Source organism: Eleutherodactylus coqui, chromosome 7 (assembly GCF_035609145.1).
Source record: "Eleutherodactylus coqui strain aEleCoq1 chromosome 7, aEleCoq1.hap1, whole genome shotgun sequence".
NCBI classification, from domain to species: Eukaryota; Metazoa; Chordata; class Amphibia; order Anura; family Eleutherodactylidae; genus Eleutherodactylus; species Eleutherodactylus coqui.
In genome coordinates, this window is record NC_089843.1 from 186,744,145 (window position 1) to 186,759,182 (window position 15,038).

The 15,038-nt window shown below is 48.0% G+C and overlaps 1 protein-coding gene across 1 annotated transcript in view; it reads right to left on the reverse strand.

Annotated features, from left to right (window-relative positions):
• Positions 1–15,038, reverse strand: part of LOC136573017 (MOB kinase activator 1B) — an 83,947-nt gene that overhangs the window by 28,171 nt on the left and 40,738 nt on the right. Inside the window, exon 4 of the mRNA XM_066574111.1 lies at positions 3,819–3,952. Coding sequence (XP_066430208.1) covers positions 3,819–3,952 — 134 coding nt within the window. The remainder of the gene's footprint in view (positions 1–3,818; positions 3,953–15,038) is intronic.

The window sequence follows — 15,038 nt, forward strand, 5'->3', positions numbered from 1 at the left end:
CGACACGTTTCCGTCAGAGTACTGACTTCATCAGGAACCTATTATTGTAGAAGAGTTGTACTAAGAATGGGTACGATAACCCTAGCTGATATGGGAAAACAAGGCTGCCGTAGCTTGGCATAGAACGAGTGCAACGATACCGCAAGGCCTGATGATGGTAGTATGCAGGCCCTTGGACCGTGCACCCCTCTCAAAAACTCCTAAAGGGTGGACAATTACCACCAGTAGCCTACAAGCACAACCAGTGCAGACAGACGGTCGCCCAAAAATAGTGGTTAGCCAGCGAGCCTTAAATAAAGCCAAAAAGTAGATACTTGTAACCAATCTATTCTAAAGCCACGAGATTCAATGCTGTTACTAGTAGGGCAAAATACCCAGTAAAGATAGATCAAGTAGGAGCGAGAGAGCTATGCAGCAGCACCTCCAGTCTGGATGGTAGACTGGAGGATAATGAGGTCTATGAGAGAATGTGTCTCCTTATAAAGCAGCTGAGAGGTTGACGCCCCAAGAGGGGTGTGATCCCATTAGCCAATAGATGAGCGAGGGTAGAGTTAGGGTACGCCCATTAGTACACATATACTAATTTCGTGTATAGGTGCCTTCCTCTCGCTATATGAGCCATTCACTCATATGGGGCTTTTTTTCTCCTAGCATCTTTTATTACTAGCTCAACATAGAGCTGTTCTTGTACATGTATGTTTGTCTATGTCACGTTGTGTCAGTGAGGCACCTTGAGGTTTTAAAACATTGTTTATTAAAAGCTACGTTTTAGAAATACATCCATTGGATAACAGTGATCATGTGCCCAGTGACATCTCTCTGCTCCTGGCTTCACATGGTAGCCAGGAGCAGAGCGATTTTCAATTTCCCGGGACCTGAGCCCCTCTGTGCACGCGCCCGATGATTGACGTCGGGCGCGCATGCGCAGAAGGGGAATTCAGGAGCCAGGAGACTTCGAATTTGCCGGGGGCTCTGGGCTTCAGCGCATGTGCGTGACATCATCCGTCTGGCGCGCATGCGCAGAAGAGCGGCAGCAGGTCCGGGAGGACCAGATCTATGGGGGACAATGCGGAGGACGTGGGTGAGTTAAAACGTTTTTGTACTTTAATGCGATCAGCGCTATTCATTTGATAGCGCCGATCGCATTGCGGGGGGGACTGCCCGCAGCCCAGGATGACAGCTCCATGCTGTCGGCTACTTGCGGGCACCAACAGCATGGAGCTGTCACGTCCAGAGCCAACGTGGCTTTATTCCCTGCAGGACACATGTTTTTACGTCCTCAGGAAATAAAGCCCACTCGGGCAGGACATAAAAACACTATGGGCTGGTCACTAAGGGGTTAAGGACCAAGTTGTTTTGTACCTTAAGGCCTCATGTCCACAGGGAAAATCAGGCCCGCTACGGATTCTACATGGAGAATCTGCAGCGGGTCCCTCCTGCCCCGCGGACATGAGCGCTGAAAATAGGAATTTAAAAGAATTTACCCATCCGGAGCGGTTCGGGAAAGTCTTCTCTTCCTCACGGCCGGATCTTCTTTTTCGGCCGGCGGATGAACTTGTCACGGCTGCGGCACGTCGCCGACGTGCCGCGCGCATGCGCCGGGCACATCCGCCGAGCCAAAGCAAGAAAGATACGGCCGTGAGGAAGAGAAGACCTTCCCGGTCCGCTCCGGATGGGTAAATTCTTTTAAATTCCTATTTCAGGTCTCCCGCGGATCCGGACGGCTTCCATAGGCTTCAATAGAAGCCCGCGGGAGCCGTCCCCGCGGGAGACCCGCATGAAAATGGAGCATGGTCCAGATTTTTTCATGCTCCATTTTTTTTTAAATCCCTTTTATTGACCATCCGCGGGTATTTATCTACCCCGCGGGTGGTCAATGCATCCCTATCGGGTGTGGATCCGCGGGCAGGAGAAGAGTTAAAATCTGCTGCGGATTTTAATTCTTATTTTGCCCGTGGACATGGGCCCTAAGGACCAGACGCTTTTTAGGGATTTTACCCATGTGGCGGTTTTACTGCTCTATTTTTTTTCCTTTAGCTATCAAAATTATTTTTGCTGGGTTTTTTTTCCGTGACATATAGGACTATTTTTTTTATATCTTTTTCACTGACTGTTTTTTCCGTTTTTTAGTTTTATTGGGGGTAAAAAGCTAAAAAAAAGATTTTTTTTAACATTTATAGTTTTTTAAAATTATTTTTATATTTAAACTAAAATAAAGTATGGGAATGGGTTCCTCTATTTGTTTCGGATGTTTTGATATATAATATGTATGGTTTTGGTTTACAGGGCGCTTATAATGACGTTTTTGGTTGGTGTCGGTTTGGGGTTATTTTCTTTCTTATGTATATATTATTGTTTTATTCTGGAATTTTATTTTACTTATTTATGTAATTGTGTTTTTTTATTATCTATGTCTCCCATGACGTTATGTAAGACATCTGCAGGACATTAACATTTTTTTTTCTTTATTTGACACTTTGCCACTGTAGCTGGGGCATCCATAGGAGCCCCAGTTACAGGAAAAAAGCAACCCCTGTAGTGACATTAGTCACTTGCAGAGCTGACAGGGTTAGTTTGACCCTTTAGCTCTGCAGTAGTAGGGAATCCCAGGAGGTCACATAATCCCCCAGGCTCCCGTAGTGAAAATGCATTTTACTTTCACTTTCCCCACAGAGTGCTCATTGAGCACTGGGTATCGGGGAAGCAGAAGGCAGAAAGGGTTAAAAACCCCTCCTGCCTTCTGCTTCGGGTTATCAGCTGTCACTAACAGATGATAACCTGTTCCTGCCTCTGATTGATTGCAGAGCCAGGAGACTTAAAGCGCCGCCGTAATCGGCTGTGCTTTAAAGGGGTTGTCCTGCAAAATGAAGTAAAGGTAAACACTTCTGTATGGCCATATACATGCACTTTGTAATATACATCGTGCATTAAATTTTGGCCATACAGAAGTTATATACTTACCCCCCTGTGTTGGCGTCCCCGTCTCCATGGCGCCGACCGAAGCCTTCTTCTGCCTCGGTTAGACGCGCTTGCGCAGTCTGCCTCTTCTGTCCCGTTGAAGGGGCCGCTCCAGCGTGCTCGTGCCGCACAACTGCTCTGCGCATGTATATTACAAAGTACATGTATATGGCCATACAGAAGTGTTTACCTTTACTTTATTTTGCGGTACAACCCCTTTAAGCCCAGGACCAGCCGCCGTAAATTTACGGTGGCTGGTCCTAAACGGGTTAAAGGGGTTGTCCCGCGAAAGCAAGTGGGGTTATACACTTCTGTATGGCCATATTAATGCACTTTGTAATATACGTCGTGCATTAAATATGAGCCATACAGAAGTTATTCACTTACCTGCTCCGTTGCTAGCGTCCTCGTCTCCATGGAGCCGTCTAATTTCAGCGTCTAATCGCCCGATTAGACGCGCTTGCGCAGTCCGGTCTTCTCCCTTCTGAATGGGGCCGCTCGTGCTGGAGAGCTGCTCCTCGTAGCTCCGCCCCGTCACGTGTGCCGATTCCAGCCAATCAGGAGGCTGGTATCGGCAATGGAACGCACAGAGCCCACGGTGCACCATGGGTGAAGACCTGCGGTCCACCGTGGGTGAAGATCTCGGCGGCCATCTTAGCAAGGTAAGTAAGAAGTCACCGGAGCGCGGGGATTCGGGTAAGTACTATCCGTTTTTTTTTTAACACATGCATCGGGTTTGTCTCGCGCCGAACGGGGGGCCTATTGAAAAAAAAAAACCCGTTTCGGCGCGGGACAACCCCTTTAAGTAACGAGGGAATTAAAAACAGATTCTATTCTTTTCTTTGTGATGATCTTCTTACCTATTTTTGAGGGGAAAAGTGTTTCATCATCAAGCTGGTCTTGTACCCAGGTCATTAGGTAATCAATATATTTGGGAGCAGAGCATTTGATTGGCTTCTTTATATTTGTTCCATCTGCCCAGTGGTATTCATACCTAGAATAAAAATAGTGTTTTTTAATAATTAGTTCCTATTTTAAAGTTACACTTCAGCATGTGAGTATGACATGATATTACAGAATTGAATGTATAGATTACCAATCAAAGCAAACATTTAAAGAGACCTATCAAAATTAATTTATACAAGGCCATTTAATGTACATTAAAAATGTCGTAAAAATTTTAATACCCTATATCTATTCTAACGTATGATCTCTTGAAGTAACAGGCCAGAAGCCTGAAAGATTCTGATGACAAGATTTCTGCCTTTATTTTCTGCCAAGTGATTCCGCTGAGACTTGCTACTGAAAAAGGGGGACATGTTCGATCAGAATCTCTTAGTAGTGCCTCCTCAGACTTTTGGTGTGAAATATAAGTGATCATAAGTAATTAAAATAACATATTTCATATATATCAAGGGCATTTATTCTTGGCAACAAATTTTTGATAGAACCAACAAAATTCCTCTTTAGCAAAATAAAGGAGACGTTCTACAAGGTTCTAATAAGTTTGACTTGCAAAGTACATCCCCTCCTGCTTGAGCTCCAATATTCCGAAACTTCGGAGAAGAGGGCACCTCTATTGATATATGGTCTTGTCCTATTGCCTACTCCCACTGGAAAAGAGTGGAGCCGCTTTTTCAACTCCAGGCTACAGACAAACATCTTTTTATCCTCATAATCTGCCCCACTTAAAGGGACCTTGTCATCAACTATATGGACTGTAAACTAAGTTATGAGGCTTATAATTTAGGTGATGTAGAGTTTGGGAAGCCTCTTTTCATACTCTCCTGGTGTCCCATTCCTATGGTTGTCCCTGACGAAGTCAGCACATGCACACCAGCTTGACTCTCTTCAGAAGGCAACGTACACGCATTCCTATTCCTCTCCATGGGGGTGCACACACACGGCCTTTTGAAAAGAGTCAAACTAGCTGTGCATGTGCTGACTTTGCCAGACACCGCAAGAGCAGAGGATATGGTAGATATGGTAACAGAAACAAGCTTATTACATACATACAGTGCCAGAATCAGGTTTACTATATAGATACGATTCTAGATCCAAGCGTACTACACAGATACAGTACAAGATCCAAGCTCACTATACAGATACAGTAACAGAAACTAGTTTACTAAATAGACATGTTACTAGAAATTAGCTTACCACATAGAAACGGTACCAGAACCAAGATTGTGTTTGTCTCTAACAGAATAATACAATATATCCACTACTGGTGTAAAAAAAAAAAAAGATCAATGGATAACAGTATTTAGGTAACATACTGTTGTTTCCCCATTTTCCCTCTTTTTTTGTAATATACCTGAAAACATAGTGCAAATCTATCCTACATTACCAATATAAAAATATGTCTACAACATTTGCATATATTTTTGTACACTTACCTAGATGTATATGCACAGCATTATATTTTACATGAACATATAGCGGCACAGCTTACAAACACACAAGCGCGCATCTACACAACGACATATTTTTACACATAGATATACACATGCACATAGACAGGCACCTTTATATATAAAATTGTATGTAAAAACATACATAGGTGTACTTTTACATTCATATATACATTTCATATACGTAGAGGCATCGCTGAGGTGGTCGTAAGGGGCATCTTGCCCGGGTGCAGTGAAGAGGACGGCACCAGACCAGTATACAGTCGAAGGAAGCATCAACTGCTTGCTGCAGGAAAGCACAGGCAAGGCTACCTTTAGAGCTAAAGGGATCTATCACACGTATAAGTGGACTGCTGCAGAATTTGAAGGACCTTTGATGATGGCATGGCTCCAGGCTCAGATGTCTGAAGAGTTTCTTGCAGTTTTTTCTACAGTGCAGGAAGTGAAGTTTCTGTTGAGCAGGCTAGAGCGATCTAACACTGTCTGGGGTATAAAACCCTAGCAACAACCCTGACTGCTAGTGCTGCACTGATGGGTTACTTAAAGGGAATCTGTCAGTTCGAACATGCAGTCCATTCTGCAGGCAACATGTTATAGAGCAGGAGAAGCCGAGCAGATTGATATATAGTTTTATGGGGAAAGATTCAGTCTAGCTTTTATTCATTTAAACCTTTGCTCATTTTGAGCTGAACAGTCCAATGGGAGGAGCTATCAGTGATTGACAACAGTCTGTGTATGACTGTACATACAGCAGGGCTAAAGAACCTTTGCCAATCACTGATAGTACCGCCCATTGGACTGTTCAGATCACTCAAAAAAAATGCAGAGGTTAAAATGAATAAAATGTTATACTGAATCTTTTCCCCAGAAGACGATATAACAATCTGCTCAGCTCCTCCTGCTCTATAACATCATGCCTGCCAATTAGACAGTATTTTCGAGCTGACAGATTCCCGCTTAGGACCATGTTCACATGCCATTTTGCACTGTAGATCTGAAGTGGAAATTGCTCCAATTCCACATCAAATCTGCAGCAAAATCTGTATCTGTATTTTTTCAGTTTTTACGAGAATCTGCATTGTAGTCTACACGCCGTGCAGCGCTCAGCCAATCACAATCAGAGCTACCAGCAGGCGGGGATTTTAAATCCGTGCCTGCTGATAGCTCAGAACTACAAAGCCGGGGACAGCTGCAGGAGGCGCTGCTGAGCCCTAGCAGGTGAGTATAATTTTTTTTTAACACTTTTTTAAATGGCTTTTCAGGGAGGGGCTTAAGAAGCCCTTTCCTGAAAAGCTATTGACGGCTGCTGGGGCTCAGCAGCGACTTCTGCCACTGTCAGCGGCTCTATAGTTCTCAGCTATCAGCAGCCGGGGACTGAAGTGCTCAGCCAAACAAAATCAGAGCTACAAGGAGGCAGGGATTTTAAATCCCCGGCTGCCGATAGCTGAGAACTACAGAGCCAGGAACAGCGCCAGAAGCCGCCGCTGAGCCCCGGCAGCTGAAGGGAGGTGAGTATGCTTTTTTTTTTTCTTTTACACTACTTTTCTGGGATTTTTATGTTTAAAGCCCTTCCCAAAAATCCAATGACGAGGATGCCGGCAGCAGGATTCTCTACCGCAGCTGTCATATGTGACAGCTGCGGTTGAGAATTGAAGAATTTCTCTGCTGCATCTGCAGATGTAGCAGCAGGAAATTCTTTTAACTAGCTGCGGTGAAGGAAACATCTGCCACATGTGGCATATGTGTTCTTCATGCCCACGGGGGTCATGGCAGCGACGGAGAGGTAAGTTGTTTTTTTTTGTTTGTTTGTTTTTTATACACTAAAATGTTTCTTTTTCAGGGAAGGGATTATTTGGACAACCACTTTACATTTTATTGTGGTATTGAAAGTAGAGCAATCTGACATGTGGCCATCGGAGCAGAAACAGTTGTGAATAGAGATGAGCGAGCACCAAAATGCTCGAGGGTTCGTTTCGAGTAATGAACCCCATTGAAGTCAATGGGCGACCCTAGCATTTTTGTATATCGCCGATGCTCGCTAAGGTTTTCGTTTGTGAAAATCTGGGCAATTCAAGAAAGTGATGGGAACGACACAGCAACGGATAGGGCAGGCGAGGGGCTACATGTTGGGCTGCATCTCAAGTTCACAGGTCCCACTATTAAGCCACAATAGCGGCAAGAGTGGGCCACCCCCCAACAACTTTAACATCTGAAAAGCCCTCATTAGCAATGCATACCTTAACTAAGCACCACACTACCTCCAACAAAGCACAATCACTGCCTGCATGACACTCCGCTGCCACTTCTCCTGGGTTACATGCTGCCAAATCCCCCCCCCCCCACGACCCAGTGTCCACAGCGCACACCAAACTGTCCCTGCCCAGCCTTCAGCTGCCCTCATGCCACGCCACCCTCATGTCTATTTATAAGTGCGTCTGCCACAGGAAAAGCAGGCACACACTGCAGAGGGTTGGCACGGCTAGGCAGCAACCTTCTTTAAAAGGGGCGGGGCGATAGCCCACAATGTTGTACAGAAGCAATGAGAAATCCAATCCTGTGCCACCTCCATCTGGAGCTGCACACGTGGGCATAGCAATGGGGAACCTATGTGCCACACACTATTCATTCTGTCAAGGTGTCTGCATGCCCCAGTCAGACCGTGGTTTTTTATATATAGTCACAGGCAGGTACAACTCCGCAATGGGAATTCCCTGTGCACCCACAGCATGGGTGGCTCCCTGGAACCCACCGGCGGTACATAAAAATATCCCATTGCATTGCCCAACACAGCTGAGGTAGTAATGTCATGTTTAATGCAGGTGGGCTTCGGCCCACACTGCATGCCCCAGGCAGACTGGGGTTCTTTAAAAGTGGACACATGTAGTTACAACTCCCTGTGCACCCACAGCATGGGTGGCTCCCTGGAACCCACCGGCGGTACATAAAAATATCCCATTGCATTGCCCAACACAGCTGAGGTAGTAATGTCATGTTTAATGCAGGTGGGCTTCGGCCCACACTGCATGCCCCAGTCAGACTGGGGTTCTTTAGAAGTGGACACATGTAGTTACAACTCCCTGTGCACCCACAGCATGGATGGCTCCCTGGAACCCACCGGCGGTACATAAAAATATCCCATTGCATTGCCCAACACAGCGGATGTAAAGTCAGCTGTAATGCAGGTGGGCTAAAAATTCCTTTGATTACACTGTACGCGAGGGCCCACAAAAATTGCTGTATCAACAGTACTAATGTACATCAGAAAAATTGGCTATGGCCAACCAAGAGGGCAGGTGAAACCCATTAATCGCTTTGGTTAATGTGGCTTAATTTCTAACTAGGCCTGGAGGCAGCCCAGTTAAAATAAAAATTGGTGGAGGTGAAAGTTTCAACGCTTTAATGAGCATTGAAACGTATAAAAATTGTTTAGAAAAATTATACGACTGAGCCTTGTGGGCCTAAGAAAAATTGCCCGTTTGGCGTGATTATGTGAGGTTTCAGGAGGAGGAGCAGGAGGAGGAGGAGGAATATTATACACAGATTGATGAAGCGAAAAGGTCCCCGTTTTTGATGGGGATACAGAACGATGCTTCCATCCGCGGGTGCAGCCTACCTATTGCTTAGGTATCGCTGCTGTCCGCTGGTGAAGAAGAGAAGTCTGGGGAAATCCAGGCTTTGTTTATCTTGATGAGTGTTAGCCTGTTGGCACTGTCGGTTGACAGGCGGGTACGCTTATCTGTGATGATTCCCCCAGCCGCACTAAACACCCTCTCTGACAAGACGCTAGCCGCAGGACAAGCAAGCACCTCCAGGGCATACAGCGCGAGTTCAGGCCACGTGTCCAGCTTCGACACCCAGTAGTTGTAGGGGGCAGAGGCGTCACGGAGGACGGTCGTGCGATCGGCTACGTACTCCCTCACCATCCTTTTACAGTGCTCCCGCCGACTCAGCCGTGACTGGGGAGCGGTGACACAGTCTTGCTGGGGAGCCATAAAGCTGTCAAGGGCCTTAAAGAGTGTTGGCCTGCCTGTGCTGTACATGCTGCCTGATCTCCGCGCCTCCCCTGCTACCTGGCCCTCGGAACTGCGCCTTCGGCCACTAGCGCTGTCGGATGGGAATTTTACCATCAGTTTGTCCGCCAGGGTCCTGTGGTATAGCAACACTCTCGAACCCCTTTCCTCTTCAGGTATGAGAGTGGAAAGGTTCTCCTTATACCGTGGGTCGAGCAGTGTGTACACCCAGTAATCCGTAGTGGCCAGAATGCGTGTAACGCGAGAGTCACGAGAAAGGCATCCTAACATGAAGTCAGCCATGTGTGCCAGGGTACCTGTACGGAACACATGGCTGTCCTCACTAGGAAGATCACTTTCAGGATCCTCCTCCTCCTCCTCAGGTCATACACGCTGAAAGGATGACAGCCCAGCAGCATGTGTACCCTCACCAGTGGGCCAAGCTGTGTCTTACCCCTCCTCCTCATCTTCCTCCTCCTCCTCCTCCTCCTCACCGCGCTGAGATATAGACAGGACGGTGCTCTGACTATCCAGCGACATACTGTCTTCCCCCGCCTCTGTTTCCGAGTGCAAAGCATCTGCCTTTATGCTTTGCAGGGAACTTCTCAAGAGACATAAAAGAGGAATGGTGACGCTAATGATTGCAGCATCGCCGCTCACCACCTGGGTAGACTCCTCAAAGTTTCGAAGGACCTGGCAGATGTCTGCCAACCAGGCCCACTCTTCTGAAAATAATTGAGGAGGCTGACTCCCACTGCGCCGCCCATGTTGGAGTTGGTATTCCACTATAGCTCTACGCTGCTCATAGAGCCTAGCCAACATGTGGAGCGTAGAGTTCCACCGTGTGGGCACGTCGCACAGCAGTCGGTGCACTGGCAGATTAAACCGATGTTGCAGGGTGCGCAGCGTGGCAGCGTCCGTGTGGGACTTGCGGAAATGTGCGCAGAGCCGGCGCACCTTTCCCAGCAGGTCTGACAAGCGTGGGTAGCTTTTCAGAAAGCGCTGAACCACCAAATTAAAGACGTGGGCCAGGCATGGCACGTGCGTGAGGCTGCCGAGCTGCAGAGCCGCCACCAGCTTACGGCCGTTGTCACACACGACCATGCCCGGTCGGAGGCTCAGCGGCGCAAGCCAGCGGTCGGTCTGCTCTGTCAGACCCTGCAGCAGTTCGTGGGCCGTGTACCTCCTATCTCCTAAGCTGAGTAGTTTCAGCACGGCCTGCTGACGCTTGCCCACCGCTGTGCTGCCACGACGCGCGACACCGACTGCTGCCGACGTGCTGCTGCTGCTGACACATCTTGATTGCGAGACAGAGGTTGCATTGGAGGAGGAGGAGGAGGAGGAGTGTGGTTTAGTGGAGGAAGCATACACCGCCGCAGATACCACCACCGAGCTGTGGCCCGCAATTCTGAGGGTGGGTAGGACGTGAGCGGTCCCAGGCTCTGACTCTGTCCCAGCCTCCACTAAATTCAATGTGCCGTCAGGGAGATATAGTGGCCCTGCCCGCCTGTGCTTGTCCACGTGTCCGTTGTTAAGTGGACCTTGGCAGTAACCGCGTTGGTGAGGGCACGTACAATGTTGCGGGAGACGTGGTCGTGCAGGGCTGGGACGGCACATCGGGAAAAGTAGTGGCGACTGGGAACTGAGTAGCGCAGGGCCGCCGCCGCCATCATACTTTTGAAGGACTCCGTTTCCACAACCCTATACGGCAGCATCTCCAGGCTGATAAATTTGGCTATGTGCACGTTTAACGCTTGAGCGTGCGGGTGCGTGGCGGCGTACTTGCGCTTGCGCTCAAACACTTGCGCCAGCAACAGCTGGACGCTGCGCTGACAGACATTGCTGGATGGGGCCGAGGACAGCGGAGGTGAGGGTGTGGGTGCAGGCCAGGAGACGGTAGTGCCTGTGTCCTCAGAGCGGGGTTGGATCTCAGTGGCAGGTTGGGGCACAGGGGGAGAGGCAGCGGTGCAAACCGGAGGCGGTGAACGGCCTTCTTCCCACCTTGTGGGGTGCTTGGCCATCATATGCCTGCGCATGCTGGTGGTGGTGAGGCTGCTGGTGGTGGCTCCCCGGCTGATCTTGGCGCGACAAAGGTTGCACACCACTGTTCGTCGGTCGTCTGCACTCTCAGTGAAAAACTGCCAGACCTTTGAGCACCTCGGCCTCTGCAGGGTGGCATGGCGCGAGGGGGAGCTTTGGGAAACAGTTGGTGGATTATTCGGTCTGGCCCTGCCTCTACCCCTGGCCACCGCACTGCCTCTTGCAACCTGCCCTGCTGCTGCCCTTGCCTCCCCCTCTGAAGACCTATCCTCAGTAGGCGTAGCAAACCAGGTGGGGTCAGTCACCTCATCGTCCTCCTGCTGCTCTTCCTCAGAATCCTCGGTGCGCTCCTCCCTCGGACTTAATGCCCTTACTACTACCTCACTGATAGACAACTGTGTCTCATCGTCATCGGCCTCCTCACCCACTGAAAGGTCTTGAGACAGTTGCCGGAAGTCCCCATCCTCATCCCCCAGACCCCGGGAACTTTCCAATGGTTGGGCATCAGTGACGATAAACTCCTCTGGTGGGAGAGGAACCACTGCTGCCCAATCTGAGCAGGGGCCCGAGAACAGTTCCTGGGAGTCTGCCCGCTCCTCAGAATGTCTCATTTTCATGGAGTGAGGAGGCTGGGAGGAAGGAGGAGCAGCAGCCAGAGGATTCTGAGTTGCAGCAGTGGACAGCGCAGAACTCTGGCTGGACGATAGGTTGCTGGAAGCACTTTCTGCCATCCACGACAGGACCTGCTCACACTACTCATTTTGTAATAGAGGTCTACCGCGTGGACCCATTAATTGTGAGATGAATTTGGGGACGCCAGAAACGTGCCTCTCTCCTAATCCCGCAGCAGTCGGCTGCGATACACCTGCATCAGAAGCTCGGCCTGTGCCCACACCCGGACTAGGGCCTCCGCGTCCTCGGCCGCGCCCACGTCCTCTAGGCCTACCCCTACCCCTCAGCATGCTGTATTACCAGGAATGCAGAAACACAACACTGTAATTAAATATGCCGCTTATTGGCCTGTGGTTTGAGGCTGAGTTCGCTTACGGAACGCCAGGAAATAATTTGGCGCAAGCCTGCTGTAACACTTAGTTGGCTGCGTATTTATTTGGAGCAATTTTACCCTCAGCAGACACGGACCCACAACACTGAGCAGAGTGACAGGCAGGCCAAATAGATTTTTTTCAAATCTTTTTTTGCAAAAGGAAGGACCACTGCGTATATTCAATCTATAATATATGTCTTCTGGCCCTGCCTACACAATTCTGTCCCTGTAGTATTACTGCAGGGCGCAATGCTCTGCACGGCCGATATACCAACAAAAAAAAAAAAAAGTGCAACACTGCTAACAGCAGCCTCCACAGTACTGCACACGGTTAGATGTGGCCCTAAGAAGGACCGTTGGGGTTCTTGAAGCCTACACTAACTCCTAACACTCTCCCTGCCTAACCACCACTTCTGTCCCTGTAGTATTACTGCAGGGCGCAATGCTCTGCACGGCCGATATACCAAAAAAAAAAAAAAGTGCAACACTGCTAACAGCAGCCTCCACACTACTGCACACTGTTAGATGTGGCCCTAAGAAGGACCGTTGGGGTTCTTGAAGCCTACACTAACTCCTAACACTCTCCCTACAGCAGCTCCAGCACGATAGCACTTTCCCTCAGCTAAGTCACAACCCATCTGAGGCGAGCCGCGGGAGTGGCCGATTTTTATACTCGGGTGACACCTGATCTCCCCAGCCACTCACTGCAGGGGGGTGGTATAGGACTTAAACGTCGCAGGGGGAAGTTGTAATGCCTTCCCTGTCTTTCAATTGGCCAGAAAAGCGCGCTAACGTCTCAGAGAGGAAAGTGAAAGTAACTCGAACATCGCGTGGTGCTCGTTACGAGTAACGAGCATCTCGAACACGCTAATACTCAAACGAGTATCAAGCTCGGACGAGTACGTTCGCTCATCTCTAGTTGTGAACCATTGAACCATTAGACTTTGTTGTGCAATTGTTATGCTCTGGAGGAAACAGGTGGTATGACAGGTTTTCACACCAGACAAACTATTTTCAGTGCATTTAATCATAAATAGTGAATTTGATTTATTGAGTTATTTTATCTGAGACTAGTAGGGACTCCATGATGGTGATAATTGTAGCATACTTCCTTTGTTGACATAAATAGACTAACATTTATTACGAACAGCTGCAGCAACTTTGTATCAGGGCTCCTTCACACTGTCGATCGCTATAGCGCCGGGAGAAAATCGCGGCAAAGTCGTGATTTTTTTCAGCAATTTTTGAGCATCAGTGCTGCTTTTTATTGCAAAACAGTGCAGTTTTCTTGTAAGTTTTTTTCATGCAATTTTGCCGAGATTTTTTAGCACAAAAGTCAATAGGACTTTATGTTAAAAGCGCATCACACGAAAATCGCAAGTTCGTGCTTTGCAATGCAATAAAAAAGAGGCTCCAAAGGAAAACATGGGAGATTTAAAAAAAAATTGCACATCTCAGAAAGAAAAAACATGCCGCGATTTTTTTCTCTCGCAACATCCCATGAGCGAAGCCATCACAAATGTGAAGGAAAGCATTGAAAATCATTGCGTACGTAATTCTGCGTTTTTACTCACTCTCGCATCGCACAATTTTCTCAGCAGTGTGAAGGAGCCCCAAGAACCATATTATGATTTGTACACATATAATGGAGTCCGTTGAACACTGTTCAATCCCATCATAAGATGGAGCGGTTCGGCCAGGGGATTCCCCTATTCTGCTACCTGAATGGAGCAGGAAACCCTTGAGTGCAGGTGTGAAACCACCCTAAGGGTGACTACCCTCTACAGTTCTTTTTCACTGCGACATTCGCAGCATTATTTTCTCCAAGGGTCTATAGGACTTGTTAATGTTAAAATCCCGATCGCGCAAAATAGAAATTCACCGCGAAATCGCGATTTTAACATTAACAAGTCTCATAGACCCCTGGAGAAAAAAAACCGCTGCGAATTTCGCAGTGAAAAAGAACTGTAGTGGGTAGTCACCCTTAGGGCTCCACGACGTGTTTTCATCGCATGTTAAGCATGCAATGCACGGCCGTGTGAAACACGGTGAATGGAGTCAATGAAAGTACATGGATTTTCATTGATCTTTTCACATGAGCATGTAAACACTGTGTGTACAAACGTGTGAGAAATAGATCGCAGGAAGCTCAATTTCTCGGCGTACCACACAGAGCTAGCCCTATTCTTTTATATGGGCAGCAAATGAAATGCTATCAATGCACAATACATTAAGATATGGGTGCAATGGGCACAATGGAATTTAAAAGAAAAATTCACCCTGTGCATGACCACATGCGTGAGATACGCGTCATACACAGTACACTCATTGCCCATACACAGTCTCTGCCGGCATCACACAGAAGGGTAAAATGCTGCGGGAGAGTTGCAGCAATTTATCCATACGCCTGTGGACATGAGCCCTTACTGTATTCAGTTGCTACTACCGAAGAAGAGACCTTCAAAGTGACGGCCACCTGAGAACTTTAATTAGGTTAATAAGTTCTAGGGACTCCGCTACACCATCAATTGAAATGAATGCTCAGCTTTGAGCTCCTCCATTCTCATAATA